The sequence below is a fragment of the Rattus rattus genome, chromosome 2 (assembly GCF_011064425.1).
Source record: "Rattus rattus isolate New Zealand chromosome 2, Rrattus_CSIRO_v1, whole genome shotgun sequence".
Taxonomy (NCBI): Eukaryota; Metazoa; Chordata; class Mammalia; order Rodentia; family Muridae; genus Rattus; species Rattus rattus.
In genome coordinates this window covers 140,591,871-140,612,692 of record NC_046155.1, presented here as the reverse complement: position 1 = coordinate 140,612,692, position 20,822 = coordinate 140,591,871, and the positions used below count along the sequence as shown (strand labels likewise).

The following is a 20,822-nucleotide window of genomic DNA, read 5'->3' as shown; positions in this document are numbered from 1 at the left end:
TAGTACAGGCTATGTCCTACAATGTCCATGGAGGACAACAGTCATCCCTGGTGACTTATCTTCAAGGCACTTATGTATGTATAAAACCATCATAGCCCACCTGTGGAGCCCTCCGGATTCCAGTCATCGATAGGCTGCACACATGGTCACAGCTAGATCTATGACGGACCGTCTATGATGAATGGCTTTGAACTCATCCTTCAGCCTCAATTTCTTGAGAGTTACAATAGCAGGTGGCTACCATCACACCTGGCTTGCGTTTTGCGTGCCAGAGCAGTGACATAAGATACTGATACATAACCGCTTTTAAAGTAGTTACTTCCTCTAAGGAGAGGGAAATGTAGTTTTTCAAAGTTAAAGGCAAGAGCAGCAGTGTAGCACCATGCATTTTTCAACATGCTTTCCGTCAGACAACCTAAAATTAGAATATGGGAGTTAATTTATTTGGGGGCCTTCAATGACTCCCAGCTGGGTGTTGTATTAACCTTCTTTGCTTCTCAATATCTCCAACTCCGGAAGGAGGATAGCACTGCTCACAGGAACATAATAAGGACAATGTAGTCATCTTGGCGTTCCTGCTCATGGCTTCCAGTTTTAAAGGATGGCCACCAGTAGAGAGGGAAACAAGGTTTTCTGTGAATTCTAATACCATTGCTTATTCTCTGCATATAATTGATGAGGGCAATTCCTCTAGGTACTGCCACCTCTCTTACTTTACTGAAGAAAGCTGGGAGGTGAACTCCAAGCTTAAATCACAGAGGTGTCTTGTCACACCACAAGTGGTATCTGAAGGAACTGTATCCTTGTAGCACTTTTAAATTTCATATGTAACAACTGTCTACTCCAGTGTCTGCATCCACTAAGACACGCAGTGTTTATTTATGATCCCAGAGTGATCATAACTGTGTATCCTGCCATGATTTAGGACATTTGCTGTAAATATATTATCAGGAGATATTGCTCTGGTGGCATTTTTAGAAAGCTTTTTTTTTTTTTTTTTTTGGTCTAAAAGTGGTTGCTTTTTATGATGTCTAATTTTGCATTGTGGAGAGAAGGTAGCACCTAGAAAGGCATGATTGGGGTGGGTTGGCTTTCAGTGAGGGACTGCACCAAGCCTCAGCAAGCACCTCCATCATGGGTGCAAGCTGCTCCTCTTTGTGTATAAGAAAGCCCATTTGCCTTTCTGGCTGTCAGTCTTCTCATAAGGCGGAAGGGAGGGAGGGCTCTTGTTATCAAGTCCTTTAACATATCCTGTACCATAGTTCTGATTTGGAAGACGTAGGGGCATTGGGGAAATGGTGGTTTGGACTAACTGTTCTTCTTCTATTGCACACCCTGGGTGCCATCTGTCCAGGGTTCTGGGATAGACCTTGACTTCACAACAGCCCGTGGACAGCACTGGTCACATTTCTTGACTGTAGAGACTCAGGACAAACACACACAGGGGAGCCCTGACTTCAATCCTGAGAAGCAGAGCCTGCGGAGGTTAGGGGACCACCACTGTGAAAGGTACAAGGAAGGTAACCAACCCTGGGCTGAGTCTCTTTGCTTTCATGGCAACGTCTGCCAAAAGACCTACAGGAAGCTCTAATTGCCTATTCTTGGGACACCACTTCACCTTGCCTTGGGAAAGAACCTGGCATCATGTTAGAAAGCAAACAGAGCCTGAGTCTGATAAGTAAGAACAGTAATTTTTGACATACGGCATCTGGCTACTTCAGAAGGGTATAGAGTCAGACAATAGAACTCACACCTAGAGAAGACAAGCCTCCTAGGAATATTTACAAAAATGCAGAGAGCAGTGAGCACTTAGAAGGGGAAATGGTGAAAGCACTTCTGATAGAAAGGACTAAAAACAGTACTGAGGGGTAAGTGCAACAGTTACATTGCTGGACCTATGTAAGGAGAGGAAGAAGCCTGAGTGCAGTCCCGAGTCAGCATAGCCGTGTCCAGGATCAGACCCATGGAGGACATGGCAAAACCTTCTCCCTGGGGGTGAAACTCAGAGGACAACAGCAATGTCTTCCTTCCCTTCTTGCCCATGTGTGGATATTGTAGCCCATGCAGAATACGTACTCCGTAGCTTTTCCCCTCTGGTATGTTAATGGAATACAAACTGCTCCTTCACAGAGACTGCTCCTACTGAGACTAACTAAACCTACCTTGCTGATCCAGCTGTGTATAACAACTATGCCTCCTTGCTTTTCTGCATATAATAACCCTGCCTTCTTGATCTACCTTTATGTAATAACCCAGCCTCCTTGACTCTTCTGTATATACTAACCTGGTTTCTCTGTTTCTTTGTTTCTCTACCTTCTCGTTCTGCTGTGTGCAATAGTCCTGCCTACCTTGTTCAACTCTATGTAGTAAACACACTGAGCTTGCAGGGTGCTGTTGTTTGCTCAGCAGGGAACACAGACAAGCTTCTCTCTCTGTCTGGGTCTCTCTACTCCGTCATTGTCCTAGTCCGTTCCAAGTCCCTGGAAGCTATACAAGGACCCAGAAGACTTCTATTAAGAAATAAACAAACAAAAACAAATGATAACAACAAAAAACTCCAACCCCCCAAAACTTAGAATGCTGTGTACTCTGAGGAAATTACATCCCCAGTCCCAACTATCTTCAGCCTCATCCCCAATAAACTACAGAGTATATTTTAAGGAGTGAACAAGAGTAAGACCATATATCATTTTCCTTGGCCCTACATGGGAATTTACAGAGATGTCTTGTCACTCCACAAGTGGGAGCAGAAGGAATTGTATATTAGCAACACATTTCAATTCATATGTGACAGCCCTTCTATTCAAGTGTCTGCATCCATCAAGACATGACAGTGCTTCGTTATAGACCTTGAGTGATGAGAAGTGTACATACAGCTTGTCATGATTTAGGACATTTACAATGAGTATGTTACTGGGAAAAGTTGCTCTGGTGACATTTTTAGAAAGCTTTTTGTTGTCGTGGGAGTTTGCTTTTATGATATCTAGTTCTTGATTGCGGGGAGAAGAGTTTGCTTTTATGATATCTAGTTCTTGTTTGCGGGGAGAAGGTAGGACTGAGAGTGGTGTTAGATGGGGTCAATTGGAAGGAGTGCTTTTGTGGAGGAACAGCAGCAAGCCTGTATATATGCTGTCTGGTTCCACTGAGAGGGTTGTATTACCAAGATGTTTAAAAGACAAGAAACAATTTTTGCATCAGACATTGTGACTCACAAGTATTCCAAAGCAAACAATGTAGGAGCTCACCCATCACATGCTCTGAGTCTCACGGGCACAGCCTTGAATCTTCTCTTACCCAGAGGGAGAGGATATCTTGGTAAGTTTGCAGGAAAGTTCTTCCCTATTCCCAGGGTAATGGAACTGACCAGATACCCTGTTTGGTCAGACAAGTGTGGTGTTGACATGAGAAAACAGAGAGATTGCTAGAATACAGTAGTCAAGCCCAACCATTCTACACAGAGCAGAGGGTGTGGTTTGAATGTGAAATGTGCTCAAGAGGTTTGCATTTTTGAAGACCTGGTCATCAGCTGATGGTCCTCCTTTGGAACCTTTACTAGGTGGAACCTCACTGGAGAAAGTAGGCTACTGTGGGGCAGGCCTGGGATGGTTATATAGTTCAGTCCCACTTTCTGTTTTCCCTCCCTCTGCACAAAGACTGTGGACATGATGTAGCCTGCTACCTCACACATTTCACCCTTTAGGTCCTTTCCCCACCATGATGGCTGTATCCTTTTCATGGATTAAAAAAATCCTTTCTTCCTTTAGCTGCTGCTTCTCAGATATTTGGTCATAATAAGAAAAGTAATATAGACCCTCACTCAAGTTATAGTATAGAAAATGAGTATCAGATGATTTGAACATTTAAACTGTTTAAGGAAAATACTCTACTCACCTCACAATAAAGTAAACAAGGAAACACTCCCATCACCAGATGCTTCTAGAGTTCCTCCTGGAGGCATCAGGTGTATTTAATGATCTACAAATGTAAAGCCATGTGTCGTACCATAGGCACAAAGTGCAAGAGAAGTGTTGGGGGCGGGGAGGGAGAGAAGTAGGAACGATATCATAGTTTGATGGGAAAATTTCCACAAGGGAAAAGACAGAGAAAGATTTCTAGTTTACATGTAAATGCTCCCACAGGTCAGGTGGTCAAGAAAGGAACAAAGCAAAACAGAAGTAAAGAGGAGCTGTGCAGGTGAACTCACACTTCATATGGATTTGAATACCCAAGTGAAGTCCTGGCTAAGTCCCTATGGATGCCAAGGACCTAGTGTGCTTTTGAAAATTCCTTACTATCAAAAGAATGACCACCTTAGAAACGACCATCCAAAAGTGTTCTAATACTCACAGAGTTTGTATTCCAATCTTGATTAGGTATCATTTTGCTCTTCTGGGCTGGTGTATTTCCTGGGAAAAAGTTATTTATCATGTGTATTCAGTGTCACATTAGCATGCATAATTGTTCTCTTTAAATAGTTCAGTCTGTCCTCTTCTTGGACTGTGAAACTTTTCCTATTATAGGCTACCAAGGAAGCCAAGGGGCTTCATGTCTGCTTGATCTCTGCTAGGACATTGCACAGAGCTTTCTGACTTTACCTTGGAGTAGCCAGTATTTCCCATTATTTTATTTATTTATTTATTGAGCTTGGTCTTGTCCAGTAGCCTAAGCTGAGCTCAGACTCAATAGCCTCGTGGCTTAGTTCCCCATTGCTCGACAGTAGATGTGTGTGCTTAGTTCCCCATTGCTTGACAGTAGATGTGTGTGCTTAGTTCCCCATTGCTCGACAGTAGATGTGTGTGCTTAGTTCCCCATTGCTCGACAGTAGATGTGTGTGGTTCCATGCTCAGCTATTCCATTCATCTTGATGTGTTGCGTTTAGGACACCTGTAATAGAAAATTTAAGAAGTATTTTTTTTGTCTTTGTTTTTACTTAGTTATCTTTAATTGGCATGCCAAAGTTGTACCTATTTACGGGGTACCATCTGATGTTTTGACAACGAATGTATTATGTAATGTCCAGTCAGAAGGAGCATATGAATGGAACTTTGTGGTGAAAAGTTCAGCCCATTCTCCTAGTTGTCTTGAAGTGTATGCCATTGTTATCCAGAGTCATGCAGCTATGTAGTACAAGGCAGAGTTCACTTCTCTGGTCTGACTGTAACTTAGCACATATTTACCAAACTCCTTCTCCTCCAACCTCCTAACTGACTTGTGTCCTCTGCTTTCTTCTCTGCCTCGCTGAGCTCTCCTCCTGTCTTCATCTGGTGTTGTCTGGTTTTTGTGTTTTGTTTTGTTTTCCCCCTTCTCTACTTTTGTGAGATCAACTTTTCTGTGAGCTCAGAAAGTACGTTTCATGCTGATAGTTTAGCCGATGGTATTTTTAGTAGTTTTGGAAGGCTCGGTTCAGAAGAGCCACCCCCACCGTCATCTCTCGCTGCCTCTGATTTCAAGTCAGCTTCTGAATCAGTTAGCACATGGTGCTGAAAGAGCAGATGTTTGAGCTGTGGTAGAAGGAACAGCCATCCTGGGTGTTACATAACACATTTGGCTCAGGATTCTGCTTTGGATTTTGCCCATTCTGTTTCAGTGATGAGTTCGCACCTACGTGATTTTTCAAATATGTTGCACCACGAAATGTTTACTTAATAATTCATTTTCTAGAATATTTTCGTGGGTGCACCAGTGCAACGCCTCTCAATCAGGGCTGATTCTGATGCCCAGGAAGCTTTTTTGACAATTTCTACAGTTGACTTCTCTAGTTAGGAGGAAGAGTGCTGGTATCTTTTGAATGCTATTTGAGTACTATTCGGTGTCCTGTGATATGAAGACACCTTTCTATAGTCAACGACTTCTTGGCTTCCAGCTATTGGGGAGGCCCAGGAAGTAATATGGCAAGTTCAAAGATAGCCTGGGCAACTTACTGAGACCCTGTCACAAAACTAAGAAAAAGGAAGTAGAAAGCGAGGCTATCTCTCAGTAGTAGAGTACCTGTTTAGTGTGTGTGAGTCCTGAGCTTAATATCCAATACTGGGGGAGTGGGAAGTGAAGGAAACCTGCCCAACTCAGAATGTCAGTGGTGTTGAGACTGTGAAACCCTTTAAAGCTCTGAGCTCTTATTCTGGGCTTTCTGTTTCCCTGTTTGTTGAGTAAACAGGGTATATAACATTTAGATCATTTTAAAAGTGTAAATTTCTGTTTCTTTCGGACTCCATCTATCTCTGCTTTCTTGCTTCTCTATTTTCTTCTTTTAAACACAGGTACACATGCATGTATACATACACTTGTCTGTCTCTCCGTCACCTGAAAAACAAGTCCCACGAGAGGATTCCCTATTCCAGTCGTAGGATGCCGTCTCACTACTTATTTCAGGAGACTCTGTAAACCAAGAGATCACAGACAGGCTTGAAATAGAGCAAAAGACAGTTTTATGTGGGAGCAGACTAAGGTTCCAAATTGGGAGATAGTGGGTATACTTTTCATCAGGGTCAGCAGGTGAAGCCTGATGAGGAGGAGGTGGTTGTACTTGTATATTCTGTGGATCTCTAAAACCTCAACATCCAGGGTGAATTGAACTCTGCAGCAGTTTTCACATCCTGTAATGGATTGTTAGGTTCTGAAATGTCTACTGGCAGTCTGTCTCCTGGAGTAAATCTCTATGACCCCACCTGTGGCTTTTTCGTAAGCATTTATTTCCTTTCCTCACATTCTGCAGTCATTGGCTTTTTTTTTTAATTTTTATATTTCTTGCAAAAAGACTTCTCTCTGTAAGCCAAAGTACCAGTCAGTTTCAGGGTGCATGGGATCAGAGGAGTTGATTTGAGGGGTGGGCTCAGTTCTGTGTGCTTCTCATTTTCTTAGATGAATCTTCTGTGGACCTCACTAGATGATTTACCTTTACATTTACTGGACCGTGATGAACTTTAGAGTACATAAAACACGTCTGACTGCTTTTAAAACAGGACACATGGACACATCCAGGCATGCTTGGCCAACTGCATTTCTTTTGGTTTTACAAATGTAACCACTTTAATGGTAATGTGCTCACTGTGTCTTAGCAGGATGTCTTAGCAGGAAATATAAGCTGACAGAGACCAGAAGCCAACATGTTGTCTATAAAAGACCCCTGCTGTTATAGGGATTGTAATTAAATAGGAGAAAGAGAAGACCCTAACGATGTAGTCAGGTTTTATATGATTATGTTGAAGTTGTGCCTCTGTGTTTTATTTCATTGAAATCTTGTAAACAATTGCAGTGTCTTTCTCATTAAAAATGGGCCAGTCTTTGTTTTCATTTCATACCACAATTAACTGTAAGAAGTAACTCCTGGCTCACCTGACCTTATTAGTTAAAATGAAAACACTTGCTTCAAAGGCAACATTGGGGAAAAGTCACACACAAAGTAGCCTGCAAGGTCCAGCTGTCAGGTGCCAAGAGAGGGTAAAGTGTGTATAGCAGGGGTAAAGAGTTATGGGAAGCCTTGTGTGAAGGGGCAGGCTCGCTGGGAGACCGAACTAGCTTAGCCTCCTCTTTTATAGATCAGGAAGCTGAGGCATTCAGAAACGAAAGCCTGGTTCTGGGGATGAGTCACATCTCAGAAGAGAATGTGCATGCACCTGGCTGTGTGACCTTAAATGAAAGCACTGGCCAGATGAGAGGCATCATTAGCAATAGTTGATCACGCCAAAGTCAGTGGCTTTGCAGAAGTATCATGTTAGGATATGTAGGGTGACTTTGTACCACACGGGACCCAAACCTCAGGTCTGTGGCTTCTTCTGCAATGAGGTTTGATTTGTCTAAGGAGGGAGCAGTGCTCAGAGATGTCACTCAGGAGAAACAAAACAAAACAAAACAAAACAAAACAAAACAAAACAAAACAAAACAAAACAAAACAGCTTGCATGTCAGAGAGAACCCCAGAGGGAAGTGCCCAGATGGGAGGCCACAGTGGAAGACTGTCCTTCTATAACCACAGCTCAGATGGTTCTGGACACATATGGTCCTAGGAATAATGGCTTTTCTCTCAGTCTGCTCAGGCCTATTTAGGGTGCATGTGCCAATTTGTAACACAAACTCTAATTTTGTCTTTTGACGTTGGATGAGGTCCCTCTGTTTACAAATGTGTAGGCATTTTGACAAAGTGAACTAGAGTTGCTGTTCTGTGCCTCTCAAGCCCTGCGATGTTTGCTCCAGCTGCCTTCATTTCTTTAGCATGCATTAGAATATGCATTCTCAGCCTACAGACCTGTCTCTGGCTACACAATTTCACATGGGCAGGGAAGGTAGATTTCTTATTCAGCATTTTCCAAAGTCTGTGTGAGACATCCCTTCTTTAGGCCACCAGATCAGATGTGCTTTTAAGGTCAAACCTCCTTCCTCATCTTGAATCCCAGAGTATCCTGCGTTTCTACAATGGACTGCTCAGTCTCTTTAAAATCATTGTTAGGAACAAAAGAGGGTTTCCTCAGATGCAGGCTGGAGAGTGCGCTGTGTGGTGACTTCATCTGGTGTGGTGTGGAGGTTGCAGTGATCACTTTTTTGTTTAAATCCTTACTAGTACTAAGATGATGGAGTCAAAGTGCTGAGAGAAGCTACGATGTAAAACAGCTAGACCAGCTGGTGTTTGCCGTAGACACCAAATAAAAGCACTGGTCACGCTGTAGTATCCATGTCCCTTGTCCAGAAGGCTGTTTCTGAAGAGCAGTTGTGTCTAAGCAGTCTGGTGTATTTGAGTGCTGCGTAAGTCTCTGGGAAGATGAATGCGTGCCAGATGTTTGCAGAGATGACCCTCTGTGTTCATGGGTGAGTCACTGGGAGCTACAGTTTCCAAACACCAGAGGATGTGGCAATTCCATGCACACATTCCAGGACTGCTTTGCAGCTGTATTCCCTCAGCATGGAAGGATAAGGCAGGATTTTTATGCAGAACACACAGCATTCTAGTCTCTTGCTTTCAGTGCCCACAGGACATGGGTAGGTGCCATGGACCCCTATGCTCACCTTCCCAATATGGGCATATTCTCCATCCATCTGGCTTCATTTGATGGTGTATGACCTTCCAGCTGCCCACAATCTCAGCCTCCCAGTGAACCAGCCTTTGGCCTTTCATTGCTCTCGTCTGCTGCTATCTGTCCTCTCAACATTCCCTAACCCTGGGATCAAGCCTCACCTCTGCCTGTCTCTCCTCCCCACCCTCTCCCCAGCATGTTTTTGAGGATCTTGGAAGAGACATGCATGGGCATTTGTAGTACCATGAAATATTTATGGGCATTCTCAGAAGCATGGACAGCATGGCATTGCTAAAGCTCACGGCACTTTGTGCTTATAACAGCATCATTGCTGTGAAGAAGACTGACTGCCAAGTCAGAAGTGAGTGTGCTTTTCATCTCCACAGCTTCTTATGAAGCGTAGTAGAAAAACTTACAGATGAAACCATTACATTTACAAATTCAGAGGCCATGCTGGGCACAAGAATAATGACAATTTGAATAATTACAATGACTATTTGTGGACATGGAACAGCAATAGGCCACCAAGGTATTAGCTGGTTGTGAGAAACACCAGATTCTGTCTTCTTCTAACAAAGCAAAGCAAAGCAAAACAAAACAAAACGAAACAAAACAAAACAAACCCTTTATTCTTTTACTTCTGAGGGCAAAAAGCCTAAATGTAAATCCTCTTGAGAGCAATGCACTTAAATAGAAGAGTAGACTTTATTTTCCGTATTAGTTACTTCTCTCCTTTCTGTAATAAACACCAGTTAAGAGCAGTGAAAAGAAGAAAGAGCTGATTGTAGCTCACCGTTTGAGGGTATAGTCTATTGTAGCAGCAGAGGCCTGAGGCAGCTGGTCATGTGTCCACAGACAGCAAGTACAGAGGCATGATTGGTGGTTCTGCCTTCTGAAGTTTTCAGTTTATTTGGTCTGTCACTACAGTCCACGGAATGGTGCCAGTCTTCCCACATCAGTTAAACTTCTCTAGAAATGTCTCCATTGATACAGAGGTGTGTCTCCTGGGTATTTGGAAACCCAGTTATAATGACAATGAAGATGAGCCATCACTCACTATTTCCTAGCATTTCCTCCATGCTCCATTCTAGAAGTCGATCTTCTCTACTTTAGAGAGATAAGTAGATGCACAATAGAGACCTTCTCTCTCACCATGGAGACACTGGAGGGCCAGGAGAATTATATACTAAGTGGAAATCATGATATATATGTTTTTAATCAATGCTTAAATCTTCAATTTATGAAGAACTACAAAGGAGTAATATCAGTTTCCTGGCCTAAAAAAAAAAGTGACTTTTAGCTAGATAGAGCAATTCCTTTAAATCCAAATTACTTTTAATAGTTTTTAAACTATGATTTTCGTAAATAAAGCAGTTTTAGTCAAGCTTAAACTTTGATCAAAATAATGAATTAGGAGAGCATGAAGTGAAATTGGTCATTCTAATTTTTATACCAGATTCCTTCACCTCTGGAGTATCTATGATAGACAAAGTTCAGATGACAACAGAAAGCAACATGTGCTGGATTGTAAAGGGTTAATAACTTTTCTCCTGAAGAAAACTGCAGAAACCTCAGATTCCCTATTTGTGTTGAGCACCTTCACTTTCTAGCTGAGCAAACAGAGGCTGAATGGTGATGTCACAGGGATACAGGTGATCTGTGGCTGACCAGGCCACATTTCTATCCCATTCTGAGGGTGACAGGACATTTGCCTTGTTTGAAAGGACTTGCTTATGCTTATAAGCATAAGACATTCTTTTACTATTTTCTTCTTTGTTCCTTATTTTTAGTACTACTTATTTAATTTGTTTTAGAATTTTATACATGAGTATTACATTTATTTAATTTTCACTCCTTCTATTACACTGACTCCTCCTGTGATCCCTCAGATTCATGATCTCTTCATTATTGTTACATACACACACACACACACACACACACACACACACACACCCCAAAACCAACCAATCACTGAGCCCATTTAGCTTTGCTCCTATATACATGTGTTTAGGGATGATTACTTGGGATTGGCTAATAACCTATCAGGGAGCTCACCACTGGAGAAAATTGAATTTGTCTTTCAGCTGTCACTGCTTGTAGCTCCTGTGAGATCTCTCCCAACTTCAGCATTCCTTCTGGTGCTGTCATTATGCAGGTCTTGCTTAGACATCCATGTTATTAAGATGTAATGGGTGCCAATTTCCTTATCCTATCCAGATACCACTGTTTTGCTGCAGGTATCTCGGTCCTCTGACTTACAATATTTACACCTCCTTTTCAATAAGCCTTGAGACTTATATGTAAAGATTGCATAGTAAACATATCAGTTGGTGCCGAACATACCACAGTTACTTATTCTGTACAGTCTGGTGAGTTACACATTCTGTAATGGTTTCTATTTGTTTTCTGTAATGGTCTCCATTTGTTTTAAAAAGAAGAGTCTTTGATGAGGGCTGAGAGCTACACTTATCTGTAGGTAGAACAGTAAGTCTTTAGAATAGTTAGAAAGGAAATTGGTTTAGAAAAGAGACAGAAAGTTATCCTCTAGTGCAGTGGTTCTCAACCTGTGGGTCACAAACCCATTGAAGGAGAAGTTAATTGAAAGACCCTTTAACAGAGGTCATTATTTAAGACCATCAGAAAACATATTTATATTATATTTCATTACAGTAACAAAATTCCAATTATGAAGTATTAATGAATACTTGGGACTCACCAGAACATGAGGTTATTAAAGGGTTACAACATTAGAAAGGTTGAAAATCACTTTTTTACAGTCTATGACCTCTCCAGCGACTGAACCACACGTCTATTCTCTCTTATAATTGCTCTCTGAACTCTTCTTGGACTGACTGTTTTAGGTTCGTCTCCTCTTGAATCTTGAGTGGTGAACCCAGCTAACAGAAAAGTTGGTTGTTATTCCTCTTGAGTGACTTTGATTTATGATGTGTGACCACATCCCAGCTCATGCTTCAAGGCTGTATGTACACTGTCAAGTTCCTTTGTTTATATGTCATTTCACTCTCTGGTGAACCACACTTCCTTTTCATGAGGTAGTTCTTTCTTAGGCATGGGCATTGTAAAACTAAGTGCTGGGCATATTTCTTTTTTTACTGCCTGGTTTATATAGACTATGGGGCTGCCTGGGAGAGAGAAGAGGAGAAAAGAAGGGAGAAAATGGAGTAGGAGGAAGAGAGTGCAGAGAGGAAGGGAGGTGGTGGTGGGGTGATGGAGGGCCCTGGTCTTAGTGTAGGAGTTAGAGATGACATGTGTTGGTTTTATGGCTGTGTAATAAAAATCACACATAGAAGCTGCTAAACAGCAATCAATCAAACATCACACTTTCTATGGCCAGCAGGGATTAGCAGGATTGTCTGCTCTGAGTCTTGCTAGGCAAAGGTATCAGCTGTCCTCAATAGAAGGTTCCAAGGCTTCTGTATTTAGGAGAAGGTAGTCTTGTCCACCTCTTTCCATTGGGTAGGTCTGGGCTATAATTAGAATGACCCCATAAAAACTTACAAGAAAATTTAATCCTCATTGTAAGTGACTAAGAGATGGGACACTGATCTATTAATTCTTCCACTGAATAAGGAACTGCTGGGTTATTTCAAGACTGTCTCTGTCACAAAAACCAGTTTGGCTCCAGTCCCTGTAGCCCTTTCACATAACTTGTGCTGCCTTGTATGTCTGCAAGTTTCCTACCTGCAAAGACATCACTCACCAACACTGCCTGTTGGCTTTGAACCTCCTACTTTCCATAACTGTGGCCATTTGATTTGTATATTGTCCAGTCTCTGGTATTCACTTATAGCAACAAAACACTGAGTAAGACAGTCTTAGTTTTTCTGGGTAATAGGCAAGGGCTGCACACTCAAATTCTGGCCATGGGACCCCTTCTTTGCTCTTGTACACATCCTCGTCTCTGACATCAGACACATGATTCATGAGATTCATGAAGTTGCCCCATGTGTCAGCTTATAACACAATGATTGGTCATCTGGGCTCCATGACTGACTCCAGCTCACTCACAGAAGCCATGGAGGATACTGTTTACCAGTGTTATGAGTCTTTGGGTCATCTTGGAATCTCCTGCACATAGCGGTAGTATCTGTCCTAAACGATAATTCAATATGGTGGTATTGTTAAAAAGTGTCACTTCTAAAATTGCTATAAGCTCATCTGCTGTGTTGAGGACTAGATTGCTGTAAATCCTATTTATTTTTCTTCTTTCTTTCTTTCTTTCTTTCTTTCTTTCTTCCTTCCTTCCTTCCTTCCTTCCTTTCTTTCTTCCTTTCTTCCTTTTTTTTAAAAAAAATTCTTTCTTTCTTGCTTGCTTTCTTGGTTGCTGCTTGCTTGTTTTATTGCTTTCTGTATTCATGTATGTCTGTATGCATCTATCTATCCATCCATCCATCCATCCATCCATTCATCCATCCATCCATCCATCCATCCATCCATCCATCTATCCATCCATCCATCCATCCATCCATCTATCTTTCTGTGTGGGTTAGTATCAAACCCAGGACTAATACATGTTTGACATATTCTTTACCACTGATCTACAGCACCAGCATAGCTCTGTTGCTATAGAAAGTGCAACCATGTATGTATCTGAGGTGACCCAAGGATCCTGGAAAAGAGTAGCTTTTTTTGGTTGGGCTAGACTGAAGACATCTGCAGAGAATGGAGTATGACTCCTGGGATGCTCCCCCTGCAGAATAATAGTTAAATGTGTAGCCACTTGAGCACTGAGCACAGAAGCCTGAGAAGAGTGGAGGTAATCCCAAGTAGATCATCTGGCCAAAGCCTCAAGAGTACTTCTAAGAGGCCACTGTGTGTCAGTGAATTTACTTCTGCCTACTCTACAGACCTGTGCCCTGGTCTGTAGAGCACAAACATGGATAAATCACAGTGTGTTGCGCTCACCCAACCTCCTTCCTCTACTCACCCTTTCTGGTAATTCAGCCTGTGAGCTATTCCTAGCTAGATACATAAGATTCACAGTCCCAAGAGAGGTAGTAGTCATACAGTGCCTAGCAGTGGGAATGCTTTCTCACACAGGCATCATCCGGCCATCTTGTTTTGTGGGAACATTCAGAGCAGTTCACACACAGTTACAAAGTCTTATATGCTGGTCACTCCGTGTGGTCTCTTGATTCAATCAAGAGACACGGGTAACCATGGGTGCACGAATCTCCTCCCAGAGGAAGCAGCTCACTGCTTTACAGTAAACATTATTTATAAGTGGACGTGTGCGTTAAAATTATCATAAGAGGTTTAGCTCCGTAGTAGAGCAGCTTGGTTCCCCAGCACTAGGGGAAAAAAGGAAAACATAAAATATATAGTGGAGTAAACATACAAGCCAGTGACATCATCACTCATCATCTAACTTCATATCTTGTACATGGTTGTCTCTGCTGTGCTAAATGCAGCTTGCAGTACAACAGCTTTGTTTGTACCAGGATCAGTGCAGACATAAAGTCATGTGTGACACTATGGTGCTACACAGCTTTCTTGTCATTATGTGATGATAACCTTGTAGCTCACTGTTGCAGAAGTCTGGCACTAAGCAGACCTTGTTGAAATAGTTATGTGCTGTATTAAACTATGTGGGCTGCCATGGCCAAATATTCTGTTCTAGATCCTTAGGACTCATGTGTCCTTAGTCTGTAAATGGCCATCTAACAGGTGTTCTTACATTCGTTTTGTGTGGACATCTCGGATATCTCTTCCGTTGTCATAAGGGCACAACTCAGACTAGAATAGTTAGGACACTGCTTTCATGCAATTTCCCCTAGAGCAATGGTTCTCAACCTTCTTATCCTGCGACCTGTTAATACAGTTCCTTGTGTTGTGGTGGCTCAACCAGAAAATTATTTTCGTTGCTATTTCATAACTGTAATTTTGCTACTGTTAGAAATTGTGATGTAGATAGAAGTCTGCCAAAAGAGTTGCAACCTACAAGTTGAGATTTACTTTTCTAGAAAGACCCTGTCTCCAAATACTGTCTTAGGTAGTAGGGGTTAGGACTTGAACATAAAAATTTGGTGGAACACAATTCAGCCCATGATTAAAAAGAAAGACTGAAGAGAAGTGGGCAGCCTCTGTTATTGTTCCCATAAGTGGGACTTGTATGTATTGCATATAAGCATACGTGTGCAGACATTTATCATGAAAAGAATACAACTTGAGGAATCCTTGACCTGTTGTGGCAATATGTACTCTTATTTTACAAATAATTCCCAACTTGTGGTTTCACAGCATCTGTCCAAGATAGGAACTCCTCCACCTGCACCTGGACCTTTCCTCAGAATCTTATTTTTTCAGGTATCCTACAGAAGAGATGCTGCTCTTGGTTACAGCCTGTCCTGTGACTCATTGAAGACTCGCCTTAGGATTTTTGCATAATGCCCCTGTTGGTTAGCTATGTTAGGGAATCACCTTCAGGATGTACATGCTCCTCTCAAGTACTGTTCTAAAAGTGAGCTCTAACCGGGGAGGCAAGCTAAGCTTTTTAAGTTTTGATTCTGTGTATAGACTTACCAGGGATGGGGTGCTACGCATTTCTGTTTCCTGTCATCGCTGTATCACAGAAGCTCTAAGACATCCATACGGGGGTTCCATTGGACCAAAGCCTTATCCATGAACTTGAGGACATCTATCGCCATTCTCTGTAATGAAAAATGTCTTCCAAAAGGACTGGATCTTTAAATTACTATGCACTCTTTTTTTTTTTTTTTAGAAAGCTAGAGAGAGAAATTAGAGGCAAATGCTTCTAATGATATAAACTCAGGGTTTGACCTTTGACCTTTGGAAATGGAATTATAAGTATGCCTAACGTCTAATATATTTGACATCATGTTCATATTTTTCTAAGTTTGGAAATAACCAGACTAGTAATCAGCAAGCAGTACGTGAGTTGGAGTGTTACTTCTACGTGCTCTGTTAGAGCTACCAATTTCTGGGTGGGGTGGAGAAGGGCAAAGGGAATCTTAGTGTGATCAGTGGGCCATATAGTTCCCTGGCTAAACATAGTAAGTCTATATGACCATTACAGTGGACACAGATGGAAGCATGTTTTGTTGTATGGGGTGTATAGTCAACTATATGGACTTGATTGTTACAGCCCACAGGATGCTCTGTAATAGTTGTGTCTTTCTTTGCATTTATATTCTAGGATAGAAGCTACATTTAAATCTTATTTTATAATGGTCAGTGTGTACTTTGCACATAGTTGGTTTGGATCTTGAAGTAATAAAACATAGGAAAATAGAGGCTGAAGATGGAAGAATAGTCAAGGGTGTGGTGTGTAACTGCTACTTGAATTTCTGGCGTAGGGTCATTTGAGTCCAGAAGTTTGAGACCAGCTTGGCAACACAACCTCTGTATGAAGAGACAGTGATCGAGACAGAGAGAGATAAGATGAAGGGAAGGGACTCACGGGAGAAGCCAAAAGTGACACCTAGAGAAGGAAGCCCTTGAAGTTTGTGGACATTTCCTCAAATCCAGTGTGGAATTTAAGGCAATTGAACATATTCATAGCCAGCTCTCTACCCTCTATATCTAACATCCAGGAAACTGTTAAAAGTGACATTTGTATTGGATTAGAAATTCATATGAATGACCTAGTGAGGGCATTCTGAAGGGTACAGAGGTTGGTGACTGTAGCTGGCATCATGGGATTCTTCTTGGGTCAGTGCGGAGGATGGATCTGGTCTAATGTTCATTTTGCAGACCAGACACTGAGTTGTGGTATTGATCAGAGGTCACTCCCCAGTCCTGCAAGAGCTCTAAACCACCCAATGTCTTGTTAAACTTATGCCATATTATTCTAGTTTCACAGGGTTTAAAGTTATAAACATAACATAAAGATTGCCATTACAATTAAGTTATATTTCCGAAATTACAAAAAAGTGGCCATTGTAACTATTTTAAGTGTGTAAGTGTATAATTAATGATGCTGTGCAGTTAAAACATCACCAGTATTTCCATCACTTTACCATCATCAGGTAGCAACTATATTCATGAAGAAATATTTTTTCTCCTCCCGGAGCCTTTGATAACTCTAACCTCTTTCTTCCTCTGTATAGTTTTAGGTCCCACATGAGTGGAGCCATGAGATAGGCCTTTTGAGAATCCTCACTTCACTTAGCATAGTATCTTCAAGGTTTACCTGCATTCTAGCTTTCTTTCTTAAATAATGGGTAATATCCACTGTATGCGTACTGTATTTGTCTGCCTGTCCATCGGTGGGAGGAAGGGGCTGATTTGACATTGTGGTTGTTGTCATATGAACATTGATGATCTGTATGAATCCTTGCTTTCTGTACTTTGGGGTCTGGGAGTAGTCATTTTGACTATTTTCAAGGAAAGAAGCCCATGGCATTTATGGTCTCCACAGTATTGAGCTCCCAGATCATTGTCCAGCTCCTGACCATTTTGTCAGCCCGAAAGCACCCTCCTTGCTCCATAAGCAGTCAGTCTCCATCACCCTTACCATCCAAGCACAATAGCTTTCTATAATCTGTCCCTCTAGTTCTGTCTATTCTGACCATTTCAAATAGAGTGATATGCATTGATAGCCTTAATCTTGCTTTTGTTTTTCTTTAAATAACGTTTTATAGTGAAAACATAGAAATAGTTTTTAAGTGATTCTCAAGTTACTCATCGGCCAAATTCAGCACAGTTGGATCTTGTCAACCATGTTAATCAAAGTCTCTCACTAGGGAAGAAAAGAAGTATGTGAATCGATACTGGAAAGAAATCCGAGTGGGCGACTTTGTCCGTCTTTGCTGCAATGAAATCATACCTGCGGACATTTTGCTGCTGTCATCCAGTGACCCTGATGGGTTGTGCCACATCGAGACTGCTAACCTGGATGGAGAGACCAACCTGAAGCGGCGGCAAGTGGTCCGTGGCTTCTCGGAGCTTGTAAGTGGTCTGCATTCTCAAGAGCACCACAGGCATCAGTCTGTCCTGAAAGCCTTTATTGTTTGGCTGGACCAATTTTCCTAGTAATGGAGAGTCTGATAGCCCTTTTTCCTGCCTAAGCCCATGCTTAACCTGTTCCTGTGAGGTAGGGCTTTTTCTGACTGTGATTTCCAGTGTATGCTTTAATGAATTTCTCAGAATGATATTTATTCTTTGAAGAATTGTGAGTGAACACTCTGAAACAGTCAACGTTTACGGAGTCATTGTGCTAGGTCACCAAATGGCAGTATAGCAGAGTCACGGCCTGTTCCTGTGTAGGTTGGGAACATTATCTCCTCAAAAGACTTGTTCAGTTCAGCCTCAGGGCTTCCAAAGTTGAGCTCTCCCTCAGATGTGTTAACCAACAGCTAAGAGTGGGGTTGAGTGGGGAGTAGGAAGGGAGGTTTTACCTACAAACAAGCTAAGAAATACAGAATCCTCAAGGAATTTTCCCACAGGTGTTCTTAAGAAAGGGTTGCCATTTCTAAGTCTGTGCAGGGACATCCTTTGCCAAACACCAGGTAAAATAATGCCACACAAGTCCCCAGACATCGGAAGTGTCTAAAAGGAAGTGAGAAAGCCTGCTCCTGACCATATCTACTCTATCCCACAGTGCTTGTCTGAGTCACACCTTCAGGTCTGGTCATTGTGTATGCTGAGGATGCTTTGAAACGTAGTCAAAGGAAGTGAGTCCTGCATTTAAAGGAGATGTCACTGGAGATTTCTTCTGTCATGGCGTCATTCTATTTCTCCAGTAGATAGGGCTTAGAAACAGAGTCCTCGGGGCTGGTTTTAGCGACTGGCTTTGTTTAATAGTTTATAGATCTGAAGGAATACACCGCAGGCATTGTGGATGAAGTGAGTCTTTGATCAGGATTGCTGAGGGTTGCCTGCCTCCCATTCTTGCAATGTCTTGCAGTTTACTTCACTCGCCATCGCTGGCAGAGATGCCATTTCACACTCTGAGAAGGCCTCAAAGGGAGACTAATGCTCAGACCTGTGGCAGGAATTTTTGAGCCAGCTGTCTCCATGGATGTCACTTCATTATAAGCCCTTGCCTAGTGTCCTGCTCTTTCTTGTTTCAATCACAATTCCTCATTTATATTTGACTACGAAACAAAAACAAACAAACAAACAAACAACAAACAAAAAAAACCCTCTCTGATTTCTACCAAATATATTTTATGAAACCATAGACTTAAAATTTTAAAATTACTGTATTATAATGGTGCATGTTTATAATCAGGGCTGATGGAAACTGAGGCAGGAGATGGAAAGCTATGTAAGCCAATATTAAAACAAAATAATCATGAAAACTTTATACATTAAATATATATATATATGTTTTTACATATACATTTAGAGCACTACATATGCATACACACACACACACACACACACACACACACACACACACACACACACACACAACCAGTCAAACATACACATTCATCTGTTTAAGTGGAGCACTTCTTTCATCCAAGGACAGGAAATCACCAAGCCTGTTGGTTAGGGGCTCCTCCATGCACTTTCTAACTTTGCCTGATAATTATGCTCTCCTGAATTTGGTAGTTGTGTGGGTCTACATGCAGGACAGTGGGTTAAGTAAGTCTTGGCAATTACATCAGCCTTATGTCTAGGTTTCTCCACCTGGCCCACTGTGTCCTAGAAAATGAAACCCCTTCCTTCTCTCTAGGAGACAAGTACATGATGAGTGGGGAACTAACACATTGTAGCAAAGGACACAAGACCCCTTCCCAGTTTTCAGTGTCTCACCAGGAGGAAGGAAGAGGTAGGATGGGGTACAAAGAGCAGCACAGAAGTACTGCAGTGCCTAGAGGATGAGGCAGACCTAAGTGAACAGGAGTGAGTATCTGAGGTTGAGGGAAAGATGGTGATATGCAGAACCAAGAGTATAGTGTTCCTGTTTAACACGGTGGCAGGGATGATCACAGGACTGACTCCTTAGCTAACTCTAAAGAATTTATTCATCTCATGTCTTTGATTTTCCAACTTCTGAATTCACCTAAACCCCTCTCGTTTCTCAAGCAGTAACTGCAACAGTTTGTAGGGCCATCATGCTTTGTATAAAAACGTCAGGTGTAAGTCGGAAGCTTAAGATTCAAAGTTGTTATGTTGGTGAATCTTTTTAATTTGATGGGATAGAGAATCTCCATGGAAACAAATCTTGTACCTCAGATACTCACTCCTGTTCAGTTAGGTCGGCCTCATCCTCTAGGCACTGCAGTACTTCTGTGCTGCTCTTTGTACCCCATCCTACCTCTTCCTTCCTCCTAGAGACATTGAAAACTGGGAAGGGGTCTTGTGTCCTTTGCTACAAAGTGTTAGTTCCCCACACATCATGTACTTGTCTGTGAGGGATTATGTGGTTCACTGAAGTGAGAGATCCACCTTAACTGTGGGAAACACCATCCCACGGCCTGGGATTCTGGACTGGATAGAAAGGAGAAGGCAAGCCAAGCACAGGCATCCTTCATGCTCCACTTCCTGACTCCGGATGTCGTGTGTGACTAAGCGGCTTCACATGTCTGCCGTCATGATAGCCATGACTGCCATGGTAGACTATGTCTGTGAAAGTGCAGAAATAAACCCTCAAGCTGCTGTCTGTCATGTGCTTGTCAGAGCAGGAAAAGTAGCTAATACAGGAGGTTGTTCTCTATCACCCTCTAGGGAGACTTGGGAAGCAAATAGGACTGAGTCATAATCTAGTCAAATTGGAGAACTCTGACTTTTTAGTAATGGTTTCTTGGACAGCAGCAAAATTCTTGAAGATGTATACACATTTGGGTTTTCATATTGATGCATTTTTTCATTTTCATAATCACTA

General features: G+C 42.0%; 1 protein-coding gene across 1 annotated transcript in view; it reads left to right on the top strand.

Annotated features, from left to right (window-relative positions):
- Positions 1-20,822, top strand: part of Atp10a (ATPase phospholipid transporting 10A (putative)) — a 159,834-nt gene that overhangs the window by 62,537 nt on the left and 76,475 nt on the right. The window contains exon 2 of the mRNA XM_032893496.1: positions 17,731-17,935. Within this exon, the coding sequence (XP_032749387.1) occupies positions 17,731-17,935 (205 nt within the window). The remainder of the gene's footprint in view (positions 1-17,730; positions 17,936-20,822) is intronic.